This window comes from Neofelis nebulosa, chromosome 14 (assembly GCF_028018385.1).
Source record: "Neofelis nebulosa isolate mNeoNeb1 chromosome 14, mNeoNeb1.pri, whole genome shotgun sequence".
NCBI lineage: Eukaryota > Metazoa > Chordata > Mammalia > Carnivora > Felidae > Neofelis > Neofelis nebulosa.
In genome coordinates this window covers 46,956,609-46,980,918 of record NC_080795.1, presented here as the reverse complement: position 1 = coordinate 46,980,918, position 24,310 = coordinate 46,956,609, and the positions used below count along the sequence as shown (strand labels likewise).

The window sequence follows — 24,310 nt, the reverse complement described above, 5'->3', positions numbered from 1 at the left end:
TGCTGTAAACTAAGGAATGGGTGACTTCAAAGGACAGGAAAAAATTTCAGCAAAGAAAATGACACCAGGGGCATATGGTTGGTACAGTCGGTTAAGCATCTGACTCTTGATCTGGCTCAGGTCGTCATCTCAAGAGTTTGTGAGGTTGAGCCCTGCATCAGGCTCTGTGCTGATGGTGCGGAGCCTGCTTGGGATTCTGTCTCTCCTTCTCTCTGCACCTCCCCCCCCCCCCCCACCCCCCTTGTTCTGTCTCTCTCTCTCTCAAAACATTTTAAAAAATGACACCAAATTTTGCCTCTTAGAAGGTGGGTTGGTAGGCGAAAAAGAAAATCAGAGCTTTTATAATGTGGCAGATTTTTTGAAGATTTGATCTTTGACGGTCTGGTTCTGTTCTTTGGACTCATTTTCTCCTTTTACTAATACCAGAATAGATTCTCACTGCCTTCCATTTTATAGTTAATCATTATTTATACATTTATCTTGTTTTTATAATTGAGGCTCTAACCTATGAAAGACTTTTTTACCCCGTGAATATAGTGTCTACATTCTATATAGATACTCTTTCTATATTTTCTATATATCTATGGTGGTTCGGGCACATAAAGGGAGCCCAGTATATGAAATAGTTTGGCCTTTATAATATTGAATTAAATGTTATTGGGCTATTGAGATTAATTTGACTACGTATTTTTGATCCCAAAAGTAGGCAGTCTTTGGTGCATTCACATTGAAGAATGTGTCTATGTATGAAAAAAAATTTTTAAGTTTAAATTAAAGATGTTCAGATGTCAACCATGTTTTAGAAAACTTACTGTAGTCCACTGAAATTATAATAGGTATTAGAGTATTGTTTTTCCTAGAATTTCAGAGATCCCTGTTGTGATTTCATCCTCATTCTTGCAGCTTTTTATTATGATGGTTTTACACTGAGAGTAAACACTGCTCTTTAGGAGATTTAGGATTGCTGTCAGTTTCAATATGTCAAAAGCTAGAGTTCATCTTTCTTTTGAAATTACCTGTCCTTTTGTCTACCTAATTTTAGCAGTTCTGTGCTGCATACAGCTCTTATATATCTGTAAAACACTGGTTTCCTTCTCTCTGACTGCTCTTTGTCAAAATCCCATACACAAAGCCTTTGGGTCTAGTTTGGTCTTAACCACTCACTGTTCCTGTTACAAACCATTGCTAATTCCCATCTTTATGGCCTGATGATTTCTGCTTCATTAGGATTTAGAATTTACTTTTATCCTGTTCTTTTTTTTTTTTTCTTCTTTCAACTAAAGAGGATTGGCTCCATTCCTTCATTCTCCTTGAAAACAGGATAGACCATTGATGTTTATGGTATTTAATTAGATACTAAGCTTACCAATATTTTTTAGGTAGCACAGATTTGAACTGGCTTGGGAGGAATGGTGTGCTTAGCCACTGTGTCTCAACAGTTCCCAGTGTATTTGGTACATTTCTGTGCAACAGGTCATTCTTCATTTGTTCTCTCTGAATGAAAATGTGGTACCAGTTGTCATTTGTGGTTGATTTAGTTTTGCATTTTTTGGTAAGATACAATGTGTGACATAAGTACATCTTGTCAGAATTCACTAGTTATTTTCTAGTGGCTTGCCTATTTGTTTATAGCTACAGTTGGCTCTTGGGGCAACAAAGCATGAATTTATAGCTAGCTGATTAATTTATTAGCATGGTCCCATGGTATGCACATGCACATTTGTTTACATTGAGATAGATAACTAAAAGACTTCAGCATAAAAACTTTTGTCAGTTTCTTTTGACAGAATTTGTTGTGAGCATTCTTTCCTTCTCCCCTAAATGAAAATATGCTTACAGTGGGGTTAGCCATAGGCAGGATGGCAAGGTGAGAATGTAAGGACAGTCAAATGTTAGTATGTAGAGTTAAGTAGACCAAAAGAAGACGGTTGACCTCCTGTATGCCTGTTCTTTTTGTTTTGTTTTGTTTTGTTTTTAATCTAAGAAAGACCCTGTTGCATTTAATTTGGAAGGAGTGCCCAATTTTTGTTATATTGGGATTTCATTTATTTGAATTGTTTAATGAGAAGTTAAAAACGCTTTTCAGGGGAGGTTAATTGCCTTCTTGAAAATAGCTTTTGGGATCTAGGAGTTTTTTTTTAATTAGCAGTATTACTAAGGAACCGAAACCAGTCTGAACTGAGGGTTTCTCATCTTGATTAATTACAAATGCTTTTTTGAAAAAAACCTTTTTTCCTTTTTTTGCTTCTTAACACATATAATAAACACCATTCCCAGAGTTTAGAAGGACATAGACCTACTTGGACCACATTTAACAGAGGGACATTTAATGAAAATTCTACCCCAAATGCATTACTTTTAAAATGTGATTCTGTGGAATTGACAGTTGAGGGCAGCATTTGGAGTATACTTAGAACAAGTAAGTTCTCAATTCAGTGATTTGAATTGTACTGCTGTGTTTGGAAGAGGTTTGGAAATATGACATCCCAAAGTGATCAAGCCCTTTGTTACGAATAATGACTTTTCCTTCCAGTTCCCCCTTTGGTTGTTTTCATCTGATAGAAGGGATTGTCATCAGAGTGTTAATTTAATTGGATCACAGGAATAAGACTTGAAGAATAATCTTGTGAAATTCTTCTAAAAATAAAGGAAAGCGTATACAACCTTTAAAGGGTGATAGAATCTAACAGGCTATGCAGACTTTTAGGCGTTGATTTTTTTTTTTTTTTTTTTTTTTTTTTTTTTAATGATTTTGGGCAAGTTATTACATTCCTGTGACTTTCTACATCTTCAATATGGGAATGATGATAGTATCTACCTTTAGGATGTTAAGTCCTTTGCTCTTAAAAAATCTTGACAACTTAGGAAAATAGACACAAATAATATGAGAGAGGGGAAGTACTTCATGTTGTTTGAATATGAAAAAACTGGTCTTCACCTTTTTTAAAAAACAGCTAACAAAATACAGTCCCACTAGGGAGTCTATACATACTATAAATTTGTGTATGTGCAAATTAAACACTGTCAAATTAGGTGTTTTAAACAAAAAGTGTTTTGTGATGGAAATATTGAGAAATGGGGCCTTGATCGGTGACCGCCCAGGTCAAGGTTGACACCAGCTAGCAGGGGAGAAGAAGGAAAGCCCCCCAGGCATAGCAGGACAGTTTTACTAGTTACCACTTAATGGTCTATAAATTCTTTTTGGTACTTTCCACCATTTACTTTTAATCATTAGGAGCTACATTTTGAATATGAGGTAAAACATTGATTATCCTAAGATTATTTTGCTGGTATTAAGGATCCAAAGGCAGACAGTTCTCTGAACCTGATTTAACTTAGCATTTTTTCATACCACTTATTGTGAGTCTTTTCACCCAGTTAATATTTCAAAACATACATGCAAACTGTTTTAGAACACCAGCCTTTCTATCACTTAAGTTTTCTGCAAATTATCTGTTGATTCATTTGGAGGGAAAAAATCAGGGAGCAACTGTTGCAGCTTTCGACAGGAATTAGAATGAAATTTCAGGCTGGCTTTGACATTCCTTAAACACCAGGGATAATATATCTTGGTTTTCTCAAATTCAGTTGTTGATTTTCTAGAAGTTAAATGGTGAAGATTTGGCATGTATTTATTAATGGCAAATGTGTTCAGTTAAGTGATTGGTCAGAATCCTCTGTGATCCCCATCCTTGAAGTGAAGCAGCTCTTGTTTTTTTCATACCATATGACCTTATTCATAGGCCAACATTGCATAGAAAAGTGGATTTAAGTAGAAATGTCTGCAAATTAGTTCTTGACACCACCTGATTAGTTAGCAGTTTTGGTGGGGCACTTAACTAATTGGTTGGAAGCAACTAATGGAAATTGCAGTTGAGAGAAAAGACGCCATTCCAGCCACAAGGGGGAGTAAGAGACTAATTTCCAAATCGATGGGCCCGTATTGCAACAAAACAATCCTGCTTTCTTTTTAAAATTTTAGATCTAGGAATGATAAAAGGCTCATTTGCTCTGCAAAATAAAAAAGTTTTGGGAAGACTCTCCACAAACGAATTGTGCAAGACTAGAAATTTGAACTTACACAGTGTGCTGTAAAATTGGAGTTAAATTTCCTATTGAAGATGTTATTAAAAATGACTTTTGCAGGGTGTTATGAGGCTTGTAATTAAATAATAAAATACATTGGAAGTTGAACTTTAGAATCATTGGATTTTAGGCTTGGAGGAGCATCCAGCCTAGTTTTTTTTTATTATCGCAGATTAGAAACTGAAGGTCAGAGGTTAGGTTACACCATAAACATTAATATTTTTTGTCTCTCTCTCTCTTTTTTTTTTTTTTTTTTTTTTGAGGGAGAGAGAGAGAGATAGCATGAGTGGGAGGTGGGGAGAGAGAGGGAGAAAGAATCCCAAGCAGGCTCTGTGCCATTAGCATGGAACCCATGAAGCCATGAAATCATGACTTGAGCTGAAACCAAGAGTAAACCAACTGAGCCACCCAGGCTCCCAATATTTTTTGTCTTATCATTGTATATCACCTTAGTTGTAGATTGAGACATGATGTTTACTCTGTCATAAATTTTTTGAGAGGGATTGGGGATTGTCAGAATAATGGAAAAATTATCACTGTGCTTAGTTTCGTTAAAAACAATGACTTCAGTTTTAGACTGTATTTTAGGGTTCTGTACTTAGCTGCAAATAATGAGAATCACACTTGGAGTCCTTTGTGCCTCAATTTCCTGCCCTTTTCCCTTTTAACCACTGGCATTTTTCATTCATGATTTGTATGAAAACAGAAAATTTGTATCTTAATGTCTTCATTTGTTTTCATGGAAGAGGGCCATGGTAGTACAATTTGAAACAGAGGAGTGGGTCTTTCCCATTCACATATTTGGTGAAGTCAAGTCAAAGGCGGCTTACTCCAGGTATATTTTCAAATTGCAGTCCATAAATATCTTATTAAAAGTTCTTTTGCTTTGATATTCTGGGGCTATTTTACTAGTTGCAAATGACATTTTATGTATAGTTATTAAGGGAAATTAAATTTAGCTCTGTTGGGATACTCAAAGAAAAAGTGGGACCCTTTCCCACCCTTTATATTTTTATTTACAAATGCATCATCACTTGTTTCTTGCTGTTTCTCTCCTAAATAGAAATTTTACCAACCCAATAATAAAATTTGAAAAACATAATTGAGTATAAGAACGGTATGTGGATGGAGAGCAAACTCACTGGTATTACCATGTTCTAGAAATAGTCACTATTAAAAAGAATTTTTCTTTTAAAACTTACTTTTATGTAATAATTATAGTATTAAATAGCTAAAAGAGAAAACGGTCTTATCTACATATGGTAGTTAAATTGTCTTTCTGACCAGTTATCGTATTTTTTGAAATAATTTCAAACCTGGAGGAAAAAATTGGAAAACAAGTATATTTCCCATATATCCTTTACCTGATTTCCCCATATGTTAACATGTCCTATGACCACAGTATCATTACCAAAATCAGTATTTTATAAAATAACTGATGAAAGAAACTACATAACCTATAGAATTTATTCACAAATAGTACCACTATAACCTTCTAGTTCTTTTCCAGAATTTAATCCAGGTTCACACTTTGCATTTTTATTGTCATGTCTTCTTACTCTCGTTTTTGTTTTTTTGGTTTTGTGGGTTTTTTTTTGTTGTTGTTGTTTTTTTTTTTTTTGCTTGCGGGCGTGGGGGGCAGGCAGAGGGAGAGAGAGAATCTTAACTAGGCTCCACGCCCACCAAGGATTATCTCAACCCATCTCAAAACCTAGAGATTGTGGTCTGAGCCAAAATCAAGAGTCAGATGCTTAATCAACTGAGCCACCCAGGTGCCCCTTCTTACTCTCCTTTAATCTGAATCAGTTTTTCATTCTTTCCCTTTCATGATTTTGCCACTTTTTTTAAGACTACTGTTCCTGTTATTTTGTTGACTGTCCCTCAGTTTGGATTTGTCTAGTGAGTTCTTATTATGCAGATTGTGCATTTTAGAGAAGAATTCCTGGAAGTGATAGTCCCCTCCGGAGATAACATGATGTTGTCCTTTACTTAACCAATTATATTTACATAGGGCATTAATTTAAACAGCACCAAGGACTTCTAGAAACACCCTATGATACAAAAGTACCAAGCAGTAGAATTTTTTTAAGATAGATGCCCCATAGTGTGATTGTTTTGTCAGAGGTTACGAACTGAATGTATTTTGTTGAAGTACTTTCTAAATGGGTTATGTCAATTTTCTCATGAATGGATTACTCTTTGAAAGGGGGAAGATATCTCAGTTCTGCAACTCGTAATTTTCCTTTGAACTAGATTGTTTATTAGTTGGCTTTATGTATTGGCAAGTCTATATCACAGCAATGTAATTTAAGTGCGTAGTGGCCATTCTTTAATGCTGAAATAAATATATAAACATTTTATAATGGGTTCTTGTTCATTTTTTGGAGTTTATTCTAAGGACCCATAGTCTATAAATTGACTCTCATTTAAGATAGGAAATAGTGACCTTGAATTTAAAGAAAATCTAAGGAAATCTAAGGAATAGTGGTGGTGTGGGAAGTATTCAGTATTCAGCATTAGAGAAGTTTTCCTGGGATAAAATTGGAAGGGAGAGGGTTTGAAATTAATGCTGCGGTGAGACACAGGAAGACCCTATCTCTGGTGGATTTTTGTCTCTTAGCCTACTTCAGGGTTATTACATACAAACTTGGAGCTTATCCAGAGGTCCTGGAAGCATATTAGGTTATATATGTACCTAGCCTGGCCCTTGGCTGCTGAATATAGTTGGGGCATGGACTCCCCACACAGTTGAAAATTGTATAACTGTTGACTGTACCCAAAAACTTCTTACCAGTACTGTAAACAGTCTGTTGACACATATTTTTATGTTATATGTGTTGTACACTATATTAAAATTAGAGAAAAAAATGTTACTAAGGAAATCATGGAAAATAAATGTACAGTACTGTGAAAAATCCACTTAATAGGAGGGCCCACATGCTTCAAATCTATGTTATTGAAGAATCAACTGTATATGTGCGTCCAGCACCCAACGCTTGTCATTTTTGAGGAGTTTCTTAGGTCTTTAGAGAAACAGAACGTTTCTTTGCAGAATAATCATTATCTGACCTACAGTACCAAGCTTAAAAATTTGTCCTGTTTTGTCTTAACTAGAGGTTTGGTAAGATGATGAACTCTTGAGAGTCTTCAGGTTGCTGAGCTACGATTATTTCCTCCTTGACTCTCTTTTAAGATTATTCTAAGTTTCTTCTGTTATATTAAAATGAAGTTATTGAAATTACACATATGTAATAATTCAGCCTGAGGATTTAATATTTAAGGGCCTAATATGTACAAAATCTGTGTTTTTAAAGAGCCTGTAAGCAGGTTAAGAATATGGAGGTATGTGTGAAGTTAAAGGTACAAAATCATAATGTTATTTTAAATTATTGCTCTGGATAATAATTTAGATGTTATAGAACATAGGATATGAAGTAAAAAATAAATGAATGAATGAAAACCTGATTTTATCCTACCTCCTCAGAGGTAATCTCTATTAGTCCTAGTCCTTTTTGTATCCTTCTGAGAATTTATGGTGCCCGTGTAAACACTTGTGTCCTTAAAGCTTAAAGAAGACACATGAGTAGGATCATATACAAACTATTCTGGGTGCGCCTCGCTGGCTCTGTTTACTAGAGCACATGACTCTTGATCTCGGGGTTGTAAGTTCAATCCCCACGTTGGGTGTAGAGATTACTTAAAAATAAAATCTTTAAAAAAAAAAAAAACCAACCAAAAAAAGCCCTAAAGTATTCTGTAAATTGTGCACACGCAGGCCTACACACACCTAGACTTTGGTGTTTGTCTTAGGCTTCATTCTATATTGACACATGCCTTTTTTTTTTTTTTTTTTTTTTAATGGTTTGTAGTGTTATATGGGTGTAATAAAAAAAAAGCTAAGATATTTCCTTTAATTAAAAGCTCTTCACTAAACACTAGAAGTACAGAAAATGTAGGCCTAAGCAGAATAGTTTTGAGAATTAGCTTTAGGGAGAACATAGGTTTAGAACTAGATACTGAAAGACAGATGGTATTTAGCACAGATTACTTTATTATTTATTTACTTATTATTTTTAAATGTTTTATTTACTTTTGAAAGAGAAGAGCAGGTGCGGGGCAAAGAGGGAGACAGAGGATCCAAAGCAGGCTCTGCTGGTAGCAGAGACCCTAATGTGGGGGTCGAACTTAACGAACCTGAGAGCTGAGCGATCATGACCTGAGCCAAAGTCGGATGCTTAACCAACTGAGCCACCAGGCACCCCTGTTTTTTTTTTTAAGGTTTATTTTGAGAGAGAGTGAGCAAGGGAGGGGCAGAGGGAGAGAGAGAAACCCAAGCAGGCTCCGTACTGACATGGGGCTCAATCTCACCAACCATGAAATCATGACCTGAGCTGAAATCAAGAGTTGGATGCTTAACTGACTGAGCCACCCACGTGCCCCAGCACAGATTACTTTAAATCAGTAGTTCTTAAAAGTGATCTGTGGATTGTTTTTAGAGGGGCTCCATGAGGTCACAACTATGTTCATGATAATACTAAGTCACCATTGACTCTTCACTCTGGTCATTAGCACTTATGCAAAAACGGTGGTGGCTGAAACTGCTGGTTCCAATACTAATAAAGATAGTAGTACCATATTGTGTTAGTAATTTATATGATCCTTACCATCACACATCCACTTTTTGGGAGGGGGGAAAGACCAGCTTAGCTTAATGTCCTTGAACCTGTAAAATCATTAATAGCCTTTATGTAGACCTCTTTTTAGTATTCTGTGAGGCATAATGGGAAGTATAGCAGTTATTTCCAGAAGTTTTTGTGATTATTTGAATTGTGAGCTGAATTAGCTGCCTCCTCATTTCCACCCACAGAGCACTCTTTACTTCAAAGAATGACAGACAGGCAGGCTATGGTTTTTCAAACTTGGGTATTTGGCAGACATCATCTTGAAAATGAAGAAAGTGAGCTTGTCAGTAAGGAGAACAGTTGGTATTTGTGACCACTGATACAGTTTAAGCTTTGAAGCACAAATGAGAATTTTGGAAAACTTATATCCACTTCCATGATCTTGACAGCTGTTCAAATTTTTTTAAATGTTTGTTTATTTTTGAGAGACAGCACAAGCGGGGGAGGAACAGAGAGAGAGGGAGACACAGAATCAGAAGCAGGCTCCAGGCCCCAAGCTGTCAGCACAGAGCCTGACGCAGGGCTCAAACTCACCATCCGCCAGATCATGACCTGAGCTGAAGTTGCACACTTAACCGACCGAGCCACCCAGGCGCCCCCCGATTTTTTTTAATGAGTATGAAGAGATCTCAAGACCAAAAACCTTGAAGCTGTAAATACAGGGCATTTATTGTCACTACTTAGTTTTTTCCTACCAAGTGTATCTGTTCAGAGAGAAATAATAAGTACCATGGTTGGGAGTAATAAGTTAGCATTTTTTAAACATGAGGAAATTAGATCACATAAGAGGGGAGTCTAGTCTGGACTTAAGGTGGATTTCTGGGAGAGTGGTGGATTGGTTGGTTAAGGTATTTAAGTTACTATCTATAGTGCAAATACTTCCTATGGTAATTTGTTTACGTGATTAGTTTAAACAGTACTTGAAAGAATAGTTGGTTGGAGAACTGTTGGTTCAGATTAAATTGTTTTATCTTCCAAAGGGTACCCTTGTGTACTAAATGCTTTCCATGTATTAATTCATTTAATCCTCAACAATCTTGTGTGTTACATCTACCAATAATATCTCCCTTTTACAGATGAGAAACCTTGAGACCCAGGGAGATTTCAGAACTTTGTCAAGGTGACGCAGCTAGTAAGCGGTGAACTGGGATTTGAATTTAGGCAATTGGCAGTCTATTTCCATAGATTATGGCTTTACAAATCTGTTGTAAAAAGAATAAAGGAAAGTGTTACTTTCCTTTGATAGGACCATCCTGTGTTTTAAAGTAAAGCTTTTTGCACACTATTTCAACCTCTTAATAGTTACACAAATTTTAGATTCCTGAATTCAAAGTAAAGTATTAAAAAAAAGATTACAAGAGCACTAAAGCAGATTTTTGAATATTGGGATCCTCCTACCTTATATCAGAATAGAGTGCCTGCTCTATCAGGAACTGAGATTGCCGCTTTCCTATTTATACTCTCATTTAGACCTCGTAGCAGCCTTTGAAGTAGATTTTCATTTTGATCATTTTATAGAAGTAGATTTTGATTTAATTTTGTAGATTAGAGCTGAGATTAATTGGCCTGAGATACCAAAATTAATGACAAGAGGAGCTTTCAAAGTCCGCCTGATTTTGGAGTGTTTGCTTTATTACCGAACTTTTGTTCCAAGAAGTGCTTGGATACCCAGAGATTAGAGTCTTGCCACCGGTTCAGGTAATAGTTTTGGTGTTGTAGGTGATTTCTGGTCTAATTGTTGCCTAAAGGTTTGATGTTTTATTCTTCCTCTTAATTTCATACTATAATCATACTAAAGGACTAGTGATAGTGGTATGTCCGTAGAATGGCTATAGATTTTCAGTTTATAAACCTTTCTTTAGAAATGTTTGACCACAGAGGCACCTGGGTGGTTCAGTCAGTTGAGCGTCGGACTTTGGCTCAGGTCATGATTTCAGTTTATGAGTTGGGTTTGTGAGTTCAAGCCCCACATCAGGGCTCCCTGCTGTCAGCACCGAGCCTGCTTTGGATCCTCTGTCCCACTCTCTCTGCCCCTCCCCCACTTGCGCTCTCCCAAAAATAAAAATAAATAAATAAAAGAAGACCAAGTATTTGACCACAGTCAGGATTGAATGTTTTGTCAGGAGGCAAGTTGAGCCTATCTCAGGAAGGGCAGCCAAGACTACATGACATGTCGGTTTATGTGGTTCCTTAATTTTAATACACTTCCAAGTCAAAGCATTGATGGTATTAGATCATTCTTGGATCAAAGCATGTGTTAGAAACTGTTACTAATGTATCGTGCTGTGGTAGATTGACTGGTTTGGGGGAAAAGGTCATTGGTTGACCCCCATATGTGTATCTTAAGTGTTTTCACAACCTAAGAGCTTAATTGTATTTGTAGATGGAGAAAAATCTTTTATCTCTAACCTCAAGGGCCACATAATCTATCCATTGACTAGATTAAGGTTCAGTGCCTCATCTTAAGAATGATACCATTTCTGGGGTGCCTGGGTGTTTCAGTTGCTTAAGCGTCCAACTTCAGCTCAGGTCATGATCTCCCGGTTTGTGAGTTTGTGCCCCACATCGGGGTCTTTGCTGACAGCTCAGAACCTGGAGCCTGCTTCAGATTCTGTGTCGCCCTCTCTCTCTTCCCCTCCCCCACCCATGCTGGTTTGCTTGCTCTCTCAAAAAATGAATAAACATTAAAAAAGAGCCATAGCACTTAGCACTGGATAATGAACATTTACAGAGAGGTGTTGGATGTGGGCTTCTAGTGGTATCTTGCTGCTTTCTGTTCCACTTAACATTAAGAGACAGTGGTTGTCATCAAAAGCAGGTTTTTAAATTGCTAGAGAAAATAGTGTGAATTTTTAATGTGTGCTTACTTTGGAATGAGAGAGAGACTGTGTGTGTGTGAATGGGTGAGAGGAAGAGAGAGAGAAACATGGAATCTGAAGCAGCCTCCAGGCTCTGATCTCTCAGCCCAGAGCCTGACGCCGGGCTTGAACTCACGAACTGCGAGATTAATGACCTGAGCCAAAGTCAGACATTTAATCAACTGAGCTACCCACCTGCCCCAATATTGTGAATTTTTAAATCAAATTATATTTCAGCAAGGTTCATATGGATTATGTAGCCTCAGTGCTTCAGTTTAAGATGTTTTTTAATTTCATGTTTGACTTAAATATCCTTTTCCATTTTAATTACATTTGTATTAAAAACAATGTACTATGCTATAGAAGAATTTTATAAATGCAGGTATGTCAGTAGTCAATCTTTGTCTCATAGTTGGAAGTTGTGATGTCTCACCTACCTCTTAAATAATGCTGTGTTTCCCCTTTGAATTCAGATTCTTAACAATGTCCCAGCATTATCACTTTCATTGTACTACAGTAGATGAATGAAATTTAGGAGGTTGCACTGTATATTTAGTAGGATATTCTCTGAAGTTTTTTTAGTATGTTTTGCAAATAGCTGTTAGTCCTTTCCTCCCTTCCAATTTTTTTAATTTGCTCACCTCCACAATTTTTTTTCCTTGTCACTGCTGCTTTCTGATTAGTGCTGCTTTTTTGTTTTTCCTTTTCTTACTCTTTTTTGAGAGAGAGAGCACTCATGTGTGTGCTGGAGTGGGGGTGGGGGTGGGGGGTAGGGAGAATCTCCTGTGGGCTCCACAGCCAGCCTAGCACAGAGCCGGATGCAGGCTCTATCCCGCATCCCCATGACTGTGAGATCATGACCTGAGCCGAAACCAGAAACCAAGTGTTGGAAACTTAACCAGTAGAGCCACCCAAGTGCCCCCTGTTCTTACTCTTTCCATCTTGGTCTTCTCCCTATGTTTGCCTCTTTCCTCTGGCTTCTTAGTCTGGAAAATATACCTTTTATTTCCCTTTCATCAGTTTAAGAAATGAATATACTTAATTGCCTCTTTAGTGTCAAAATTAATTGAATGAATTCTGTATCTTCAGTATCTAACATTAGAGTTGAATGAAACCACATCTGATTTATGAATCTCCTCTATAAAATAGCCAAGTAATCATCTTATTTTTCCTTAAAAATCTCTGGAAGAGTAGATGGAGCTGTCTGACTAGATGGCCTATTCCAAGTTTGGACCACTCATACAAATCTCTCTTACTGAGCAGAAATCTGCCTCTTGCTAAATTTAACTAGTCTCGTCTAGAGCCATTCTTGTCATAATTCTTTAAACCTTCGTGATGGTTTCTAGTTTCTTGACCATTCTTGCTTTCCTGGATATTCTCCAGTTTGTCAGTGTCTGTTTTGATACTTTTTTTTAAAGAAGGAATATATTCTAGATTTGGTGTCATTAATACCTTATAGAACTTAATCACTTTCCTTAATTTTGATTCCTCATTCTATTAATATCTTGGAATCACATCCTTTTTGGTAGGTGTATCACCCTATTGAGGCAGAAAAAAAATGGAGCATAATTTTAGTAGTACAGGTCAGATTTCCTAGTTGGAGTTCACAAGTTAGTTGTGGTTTTGAGCACATAGCATAGCTGGGCCCCATTGTCTTTTGTAGGATAGGGATAATTTAGTTTGTATCTATCTCATGGGTAACTTTTGGAAGGATCAAATTAAATAATTTAAGCGTCAGAAATGTCAACTTCATGATCTTTTTTCTTAGTTTAATGTGTCACCATTTAGATTTATAGTGACTTTTAAAACAGTGATTTTTTTCTTTCTTGTGATTCTGTGGCTTGCCTCAACTGAAGCTCTTCACATGGTATATTGGCTGGAGTCACTCATTGCTGCATTTGGCTGGAGCTGACATATCCAAATGACTTGACTTAACATGTCCCATTCCTTGGGCCAGCGTGTCTTGTCCCTTCTCTCCAGCAAGGTGGTTTGACTCTTTACAGGCTGGATATGGGTTCCAAGAGCAAAATGGAAAGCTGCCAGTCCTCTTAAGCGTTAGGCTCAGAAATGGGACTCAGTCACTTCCACTGCATTCTCTTGGTCAAAGCAAGTCATCAAAGTTAGCCCGAACTCAGGAGAAAGGGAATAAATTCCACACCTCAGCAGGAGGAAGAATGGCATATGTGGACAGGAATGGAGGGGAATTAGTGGTGGGCATCTTTAGAGACTGTCTACCACAGTTCTGGTTTTTTTATATTATAGTTAGCTTATCGAACCAAATGTTAGGCGGCCCCTTTATTTGTTAATCTTTAATATCCAGTCTTCTTGTTTAAGTTTTAATGGTTCTTAGCTTTATGTCATTGGAAGATATGATTGCTGTTTATTTGCCACTTACTGGTTTTTCAGCTTTTTACTTGTAACAGCTTTATTGAGGTGTAACTGACAAAGAACTGCACATTTTCATAGTGTACAGTTTGATGAGCTTGCTTTCTCAACTTGTAGTCAGCACTTCATTCACCAGAAATATTTGTCACTGTTGATTAACTTAATTTGGTTCTTTTGGTCAATCATTAGGCCAGTAAGCTGCTTGACTACTGTTGTCTTGCCTTCCTATTACTTGTGCTTTCTGATTAATGTCTTTTAAAGTTTTTTTTGTTGTTACCGTTTTAGTCAGATATTGTGGCTAATTCGGCATTCACTTGGGAGGAAGAGGTGCTTAATTGCAGTTTAAAAAAATTCCCATATGAAATTTTCACTCCAACATAAAACAGCGTTTTTGGGGATACAGAAGTTAATACTCCTAAAAGATGGGTTACTAATTTCTTGACACCTTGCATAAGTAACTTCCACAAATTATATACTTTTATTTTTTTTTAAATTTTTTTTTTTTCAACGTTTTTTATTTATTTTTGGGACAGAGAGAGACAGAGCATGAACGGGGGAGGGGCAGAGAGAGAGGGAGACACAGAATCGGAAACAGGCTCCAGGCTCCGAGCCATCAGCCCAGAGCCTGACGCGGGGCTCGAACTCACGGACCGCGAGATCGTGACCTGGCTGAAGTCGGACGCAAGTGTTACGTACATCTTAAGTGATTCACTCTTAACTGCACGTGTTTGTGGCCCTCATCTTGACCTAGAATGGGTTAAAGTCTTTGAAAAGTGAAGGTCATGACTGGGCCGTATTATTCTTTTTTTAATTTTCTTTTTAATGTTTTATTCATTTTTGAGACAGAGACAGACCGTGAGCAGGGGAGGGACAGAGAGACAGCCAGACACAGAATCCGAAGCAGGCTCCAGGCTCTAGGCTCTGAGCTGTCAGCACAGAGCCCGACGCGGGGTTCAAACTCACAAACCCGAGATCACGACCTGAGCCGAAGTCAGATGCTCAGCCGACTGAGCCACCCAGGCGCCCCTGGGCCGTATTATTCTTAGTTTTTGTATTCTTTGCCAGAACAGTTGTCCACAAACTTAGAGACTATCTTGCCCATCATTGTATTCTTAGTGTTTAGCACAGTGGAATTAGGTAAGTGTGAAAAATACTGAAGCAGTAAAATTTGAAATATAAATGCATAGGTGACAAATTACTTTCATGATTGGGCTTAGTTATTGTCACTTCTTTTACTTGAAAATACTTTTTTTTTTCTTTTTCTTTTTTTGAGAGAATATGTGAGAGAACAGAGGGAGTGGGAGAGAGAGAATCTAAGGCAGGCTCCACTTCCAGTATGGAGCACAATGTGGGCCTTGATCTTAGAACCATGAGATCATGACCTGAGCCAAAATCAAGAGTCAGACACATAACTGAGGCCCGCAGGCACCTAAAAATATTCTTAATGTAATGTTACATATGTAAATGAGCCAGAGAACAGTTCACAGTTGCCTTGTATATACACGGAGCCTTCTTTAAATTTGCATATTTTTCTTTTGCTATTTGATCTGAAATTATTTGTGAATTCTGGTTAATCACATATTTTTCTTTAATTAGACATCATAGTCTAATCCTTAGCCTAGTCTGTCAGAAATAGAATTTACCCTTTTAAGTGTAGAGTTGCCACCATTTAAACCTAGACTGACTTCAAAGCCACTATGCTATGCCATCTTCCATAGTTGAACGAATAATGTATTTTTATAAAACTTGAAAAGGCCTAATCATTTGTTTCTAAGTGACATTTTAAAAAAATCACATTCACATCAGTGAAAAATCCACTGATTATATTAAATGGAGCAGTGGTTTTTGGAGGTAGATCCCAAAAGAGCTGCCATAGTTAGGGTTCAAAGAGTGCTCGTGTCCTACAGAACATGGTATTCAAAGGACAAAACACTTGGAACTGAGAGATCTTTGAACACAAGGGTTATGGGTGCGGTTGTAATATAGTTTTTGTTTCCTAATCGAAGTGTTCATCTGATTTCAGGCCAATAGTTTCAAATATTGGTTAATAATCACAGGAAACATTTTAGATTGACTTCTCACCTTCAACCCCTTCCCATAATGCTGTGCAGCTTGGCCCTACTGCTGTGTTGACCACTACCCACTTCATCTGGGTATCTGTAGCTTCTAACTGTTTTGCATATAAGTAGGTGTTACATAGACTGAATTACTGGGTGACTGCCAGAAGAATAGAAACCAAGAATTAACTCTTTTCCTTGTAAAAACTGACTAGTTTGGGACTAAGCCCCGTTGAAAATTGACTTTCCTTGATTCCTAGGGTATTTTTAGTTAGGAAAATTGGGGGCGGTGAGATGATTTTGGTTTTTGATTATTAACTTTTGCCTAATTGTACTACTGGAATTCTCTTTCTCCCCTTTAAAAGAAAAAAAAAAAAATCACTAGTTTATTGTGCCTTCTCCCCTGAATCCAGCCATCTAATTTTTTGCTGTGTATCAATTACAGAATGTAATTATTATTAGCATGTTAGGGTTTAAATTAATTTAAATTGTTAATAAAAAACAAAATTATAGGATGAAGTTTTATCTATTGTCTGGTGTCATCTGTAAACATGTATTTTATTAGCTAAACATCACTTTAATGAATTTACAGGTTTACTCTTCAGATCTTTAATTCTCATAATCCTGTCTACCTACTGTCCTAATTAGAAACAGTTAAACTTTTGACTTTGAACAACTTTCTGCCTGTTGTGAGGTTTTGCTTGAATTGTGTTCTTCTAAATGAAATTAATTTTGTTCTGCTTTCTCTTTATGCATTCTAAGAGTGTCTGTTACATTATTGGTTTTTGCTTGGGTCATAATCCTCCAGAGTCCCAAAAGGTTCATCTCTTACATTCTTTTCCTTCTAATGACTACCTTGAAAATGGAAAGTTTGACAGCCTGTTAGAAAAAGCTTGTTGGGAGCTGTGCTGCTTTCACATTCACTGAAACATTGTCATTTTTATCAGCATGTATATAGATAGCAAAATGTGAGGGAGGTACATATTCAAAATGTATCATCCTTAAGTAATAAATTCAACACTAACTTCAAATTTTAAGTATTGCTGTCCAAAGCATCCTTCTTTTAAACCACAAATTCCTGGGCCTACTACATTCAACAATTGTATTATTGGCAATGATGGTATTAAAATTTTGTCACTTAAGCTACATACAGTATGCTCTTAAGAAATGCAGAATTTTTTTTAGTCTTATAATGATTTTATTCTTATTATGACTGTTTCTTTTCTTCTAAAGTCTCTTTTGGAAAAGTTTTTGATCCCCAATGCTTCACAAGCAGAGAGCAAAGTCTTCTATTTGAAAATGAAAGGAGACTACTATCGTTACTTGGCTGAGGTTGCTGCTGGTGATGACAAGAAAGGTATACTGTGTTTTTCAATGTGTTTGTTGAGTTTGTAGAATATAACACAGTATGGAAATAGTCTTTTTTTTTTTTTTTAGTTTATTTTTTTGAGAGTGAGCAGCGGGGAGGGGTAGAGAGAGGGGGAGAGAGAGAATCCCAAGCGGGCTCCATGCTTCCTCACAGAGCCCAACACAGGGCTTGAACTCCTAAACCGCGAAATCATGACCTGAGTCAAAATCAGGACTCAGACACTTAACCAGCTGAGCCACACAGGCACCTCTGGGATATCGCGGGTTGTGTTTTTTAATTGCTTAGAGCACGAAATGAAGAGCAGTAATTAATTTTTTTAAAGTCCTGAGAAGGTACATCTACTGCCTAATACTGGTGTTCTAAAATGTTCACTTGCTGAAAAGCCAGTTTTGTGCATAAGAATGTTTCCTTAAAATTTTAAGAAATCATGATCACGGCATAACTGTAGAGCAGTACAAACTAATTACTAAAAATGGAATAATTCTGAGGTGATTTGGTTTTGTCTTGACGTTGACCAGTGGCTAGTGTGTTCCTGGAGAAGGTTTTTGTTTTTTAATTTATAAGCCTCATTTAGTTAAGGTTGCTACAGTTTAATATTTCAGAGGATATCATTGGATATTAAAGGTTTGGTTTGAAGGAGGAAGATGAAGTGCAAACTTTGTCAGTACATTTTGGTGTGTTTTATTACCCAGGGATTGTGGATCAGTCACAACAAGCATACCAGGAAGCTTTTGAGATCAGCAAAAAGGAAATGCAACCAACACACCCCATCAGATTGGGTCTGGCCCTTAACTTCTCTGTGTTCTATTATGAGATTCTGAACTCCCCGGAGAAAGCCTGCTCTCTTGCAAAGACAGTAGGTATTTTACCTGTTTTGTGGAAATTTAGTAATCCTTATTATTTGAGCACTTAAATGTACTTTTTCGATCATAGGCTTTTGATGAAGCCATTGCTGAACTCGATACATTAAGTGAAGAGTCCTACAAAGACAGCACGCTAATAATGCAATTACTGAGAGACAACTTGACAGTAAGTACATAACAAACATCATTAATGGCCACTGTGGTTGAAATTCTGTTGTTCATTGATAACTACAGGAATATTTTCTCACCTCCTTATTGAATGCAAATTACTATCTGCTATTTAGAGCTGTGAAGAAAAACCACCTTTGCAGAAACAAATAATAAATAGGTCAAGGACCAAAAATGTATACTTTGATTAGTTACATATCTGTTGTTACAATTTTAGTTCTTAAAAATCATTTTTTAACCCATGGTTTTCAACTTTTAATCACCTAGACTGTTTTATTTTCTGTTTCAATCTGAGTGTTTCCATTTGTTCCATTTTAGTCACAGAAGAATTTAGTTTTTAATATCAAAAGTATAGTAAAGTTTTATGTTTAAGTTCCGTTAAAAATGATTTTCTTTAAAAAAAAAATAGTTTTCTTAAACAAAGTTGCTTCCATATGTACTCCATCAGTAAGTTCAGTTACAAAATGGCAGATATTCTGTGGAATCTAAATGGAACTGTATTTTGCCTAGCTAGCCTTTTGTTTAAAGGAAAAAAAAGGCTTTTTATGGGACGTCATGCTTATCCTTCTTAGGATACTCCAGACTGAAAGAAAGAACTACAATGCCTTTTTAAAACAGTTTTTATTTGAATTGGGATCCAGATAAAGTCTACACCTTACAAAGTGGTCGTATCGTCTTTTTAGTCCCATAGGTTTTTCCATTCTCCTTCAGATAAATACTAAATTTGAAGTTTTGAGGCTTAAGACAAAATTATCAAATTCTGCTGTGCCAGGTAATGAACTAGGAGCGAAGATTGCAGTCAGTGTAGAGCTTGAGGACTGTATATCATCATTTCATATATTTTACTTCTAAGCTTTATTCCAGTTCACTGCCAGTTTTCTGAACCTGTTCAATATTCTAGTATTGAATACTCTCAGCAAAGGTTTTTGAACTGCATCATGTACTTTATCATTACTATAAACAAAATTATTTTAGAAAGTGTAACTGGGGGCTACCAGAAACTTGTGGGATTTGTTTAGTCAAGAGAATAACCTGTAATTTCTTAAAGAATGAATTTCTTTTCTTTTTTTTTTTTTTTTTAATTTTTTTCTAATGCTTATTTATCTTAGAGAGAGTGCCCGCACGCAAGCAGGGGAGGGGCAGAGAGAGAGGAAGACACAGAATCCAAAGCAGGCTCCAGCCTCTGAGCTGTCAGCACAGAGCCTGATGCTGGGCTTGAACTCAAAAACCATGAGATCATGACCTGAGCCGAAGTTGGCCACTTAATTGACTGAGCCACCCAGTGCCCCAAGAGTGAATTTCTTAAAACAAATGAAAGAAGCACTTCAATTTGTTACCTCTTTTTAATATTAAGAATTTTCATATTTTCTAAAGGTTTGAAGTGATGAACCTTGTCATTCCTATAAGGTAGAAGTTGGGGCCTGCTTACTGTTACAGTGTCATCACTTTTTGAGAGGGCGTGATCTGATACATGTACTTCCAGCTAAATTTTGGATATTAGTATAGCATGAAGAGCATCCTAGAACAACTGAGTAAGAAGAAAAGGAAGGATTGTATTCTGATTCTGTCACTAGTTACTGTGGCTTCTCTGAGCCTTGGTGGTATCACTGGGTATCATTATTAGTTGGTTAGATCATTTATCTGTTAAGTAAAAAAATTTTGTCAAAACTACCTAGTATTTGAGTCTGGATCTGGTTGACTAATAATGGCTAACGCATAACCCTAGTAGAAAAAATGTGTCAAGTTTTTTAAGGCATTTATGGAAAATTCAAGAATCTTTGAAGTTCAGAACTGTGAAGAGGTGTTGGAAGACAATTTCATCTTATAAACCCCTGTTTAATAGGAACATACAGGCTTCCAGAGGTCATTTAATTTAAATATGACCTTGGAAGAAGTCTCCTTTCCAGGCCAGAGATCTATTTGGTTAATAAATAAAGAAAGCTAGTGGGTGATTTGGGAGTTAGGAAAATATTGAGGTGTTTTCATTGTATAAGCAATATAAAATTTAAGATCATCATGAATTAGGCCTTTTGTAATTATCTCTAAAAGTCATTATGAACTATTTAGATTTGCAAAAGTTAATATTTGAAGCCGCTGAACTAATTTTGAAATCATTTTTTTAACTTGCTGATAAACTTAATGAAAAATTAATAGAATCCATAGTCTTAATTACTTAATTACCTCTCAGAAGGTTGGGTTGTGACCAGTGTTTTGTATTCAGCTATTTATTTTGAATCCTACAGATTGACAAAGGTATGTTTTTCTAAGCTAAAAACATTAGGAAGCTAAATTTGTAATTTAATTCAGACTTGATATCCTCACTCTTGAATTTCATGGAGTGTGGGATTCCCTTTCGAGTGGGGAGTCTTAAGTTTTACCAAGGGAAAGTAGTCGACCTGAGCTTGAACATGGGTTGGATTAAGAGGATCTCTCATATTGGGGGTATTCAGGGCAGTCTGATATTCTCGTAGCTGTTAATACTTAGTATTTTGTGGCTCTTCTGTGATGTTTATTTTGTTTTCTCTCATATGAATAATCAAGAATTTCTTGTACCTGACCTTGTTATTTGAAGACAACTCTTTGTACTTAAAATGTTTACGCAGTGGTTAGGGAGAAAATAAGGATGTTTTCCATCTTCATTGTTCTCTTCATTGCTGCTATTTTCTAAAGAAAGCCTTTCCACAAAAGCTGTGGTTATGTTTTGGTACCTTGATAAGTAAGTATATTAAGATTTTTTTTTTTTTTTTTTTTTTTTCTGAACTGTGCTGAAAAATCTTTTTTTTTTCTTCTTTTCTTTTTTAACCAGTTGTGGACATCGGATACCCAAGGAGATGAAGCTGAAGCAGGAGAAGGAGGGGAAAATTAACCGGCCTTCCAACTTTTGTCTGCCTCATTCTAAAATTTACACAGTAGACCATTTGTCATCTATGCTGTCCCACAAATAGTTTTTTGTTTACGATTTATGACAGGTTTATGTTACTTCTATTTGAATTTCTATATTTCCCATGTGGTTTTTATGTTTAATATTAGGGGAGTAGAGCCAGTTAACATTTAGGGAGTTATCTGTTTTCATCTTGAGGTGGCCAATATGGGGATGTGGAATTTTTATACTAGTATAAACGTTTGGCATAGTACTTTTGGTACATTGTGGCTTCACAAGGGCCAGTGTTAAAACTGCTTCCATGTCTAAGCAAAGAAAACTGCCTACATATTGGTTTGTCCTGGTGGGGAATAAAAGGGATAATTGGTTCCAGATACAGGTGTAGTTTTTGTGGGTACTTTAAGGTTTGGAGCACTTACAGGGCTGTAGTAGAAATGGGCGTCCCGTAGATATTACATGCTGAACCATGTGTATCTGTGGCGTGATCATTCTCAAATGTGCACACCTTTGACTACAGTTACAGAAGTGATCCTTTAGTTGTGACCCAATTTACTCTGGATAAGGGCAGAAACGGTTCACATTCCATTATTTGTAAAGTTACCTGCTGTTTGCTTTCATTATTTTTGCTACACTCATTTTATTTGTATTTAAATGTTTTAGGCAACCTAAGAACAAATGTACAAGTAAAGATGCAGTAAAACGAATTGCTTGATATCCATTACTTTATGTATATCAAGCACAGCAGCAAAACAAAAATCCCATGTATTTAACTTTTTTTAGGGTTTTTTTTTTTGTTTTTTTTTGGTTTCTGTTTTTGGGTTTTTTTTTTGCTTTTGTGATTTTTTTTTTTTTTTTTTTTGATACTTGCCTAACATGCATGTGCTGTAAAAATAGTTAACAGGGAAATAACTTGAGATGACGACTAGCTTTTTGTTTAATGTCTTATGAAATTTTCATGAACAATCCAAGCATAATTGTTAAGAACACGTGTATTAAGTTCATGTAAGTGGAATAAAAGTTTTATGAATGGACTTTTCAACTACTTTCTCTACAGCTTTTCATGTAAATTAGTCTTTTGGTTCTGAAACTTCTCTAAAGGAAATTGTACATTTTTGGAAATTTATTCCTTATTCCCTGTTGGCAGCTAATGGGCTTTTACCAAGTTTAAGTACAAAGTTTATCATAACAACAAAATACTACTACTATAACTACTACTGTTCCCAACCACCATGTCCCATATTTCTCCTTGTGTTTTTTTTTTTTCCAGACGGGAGATTGATTGGAAAAAAAGTAATGTGTTCCATTTAAAATTTTGGTATATGGCATTTTCTGACTTAGGAAGCCACAATGTTTTTGTTCTTGGCCCATCATGACATTGGGTAGCATTAAGTTTTGTGCTTCCAAATCACTTTTGTTTTTAAGGATTTCTTGATCTTGTTATAGCCTGCCTTCAATTTTGATCTTTATTCTTTCTATTTGTCAGGTGTACAGGATTACCTTTTTTAGCCTTCTGTCTTGTCACCAACCATTCCTACTTTGGTGGCCGTGTACTTGGAAAAAAGGCCGCATGATTTTTCTGGCTCCACTCAATGTCTAAGGATACCTTGCTTCCTTTGCTTGCATCCCACAAACTATTTCCCTCATCCTATTTACTGCAGCAAATCTCTCCTTAGTTGATGAGATTGTGTTTATCTCCTTGTAAACCCTATCTTTCCTGAATGGTCTGTCATTGTCTGCCTTTAAAATCCTTCCTCTCTCTTCCTCTCTTTAAATAATGATGGGGCTAAGTTATACCCAAAGCTCACCCTACAGACTATTTCCTCAGTACCTTGCAGAAAACACCAAACAAAAATACCATTTTAAAAGAGGTGTATTTTTTTTTTCTTTTAGAATGTAAGCTCCTCAAGAGCAGGGACAATGTTTTCTGTATGTTCTATTGTGCCTAGTACACTGTAAATGCTCAATAAATATTGATGATGGGAGGCAGTGAGTCTTGGTGATAAGGGTGAGAAACTGAAATCCCAAATACTGTTTTGTTGCTTGTTTTATTATGACCTCAGATTAAATTGGGAAATATCAGCCCTTTGGGACAGTTGTCCCAAATACTACATTCAAATAAAAGTGCAATGGAGGTCTTGGGGTCTTTCTTTCAAGGAGAAAAGATCTTTTATGCATTGGGGTAAGCTAATCCTCTTCGTGGCTCTTTTTTTATGATTTCTCCTGACCCCCAGGCCAAGGACATGAAGTAATCATTTATAGCTGAGGAACATTAAGCTAGACTTGATTCTCATTCAAGTAAACTATAAATAAAATCTAAGCTTGTCACATTTGCCTATTTATGTGCATTAGTCATCTAAATTTGATATTGAAATAAATTGTGATAATACTTCATTAATATTAGCTGTTAATTTAATGTTTCTACGCACTAGTGCCCAATAGATGAAGGAGGATTCCAACCTGAGATTTTTTGCCTTGGGATTTGAATAATAAATTTTTATAACATTTCTTCAATTGTCCCAAATCCAGGCTTCATGTCTGTTTTTGTCAATGTAATGTGGTATTTCCAGGAATTTGGAGAACCCAACCGTGTATTTTGCGTGTGTGTAGTCTTGGAGTTGTTTAAAACAAAGAAAAGCTAGATTCCACTTCACAGTTGTCCTTTGAGAGAAGAACCAGCAGTGTGATCAGTTGAAAGGATGGACTCGGCTGCAGCTCTGGCCTCTGGTTCTAGCTTTTGCATTTCATAGGTCCGCTGCTGCTTCATGCTATAAAGGTCGTACAGATGGCATCGGGGAGGGAGGACTAGGAAAATTAAAAGAATGTGAAGTGGCTTCACTAAGGCCTCAGGTTGTTTTCCATTCTGGCTTCCCTGCAGTCAATCCTGCCCCATGGCCCAAATCCTATTTAAAACTAGTCAAGGCCAATATGGAATGTGTAGTCTCAAGATTATTTGTGGTTAGA

At 36.5% G+C, this 24,310-nt stretch overlaps 1 protein-coding gene across 3 annotated transcripts in view; it reads left to right on the top strand.

Annotated features, from left to right (window-relative positions):
- Window positions 1-23,870, top strand: part of YWHAZ (tyrosine 3-monooxygenase/tryptophan 5-monooxygenase activation protein zeta) — a 34,542-nt gene extending 10,672 nt beyond the window's left edge. For all 3 annotated transcript variants that reach the window (XM_058698708.1, XM_058698707.1, XM_058698710.1), the window contains 4 exons: window positions 17,302-17,425; window positions 18,130-18,293; window positions 18,371-18,466; window positions 21,275-23,870. In XM_058698708.1, the coding sequence (XP_058554691.1) occupies window positions 17,302-17,425; window positions 18,130-18,293; window positions 18,371-18,466; window positions 21,275-21,334 (444 nt within the window). In that variant the 3' untranslated portion in view covers window positions 21,335-23,870. The remainder of the gene's footprint in view (window positions 1-17,301; window positions 17,426-18,129; window positions 18,294-18,370; window positions 18,467-21,274) is intronic.
- Window positions 23,871-24,310: the final 440 nt, after the last annotated feature.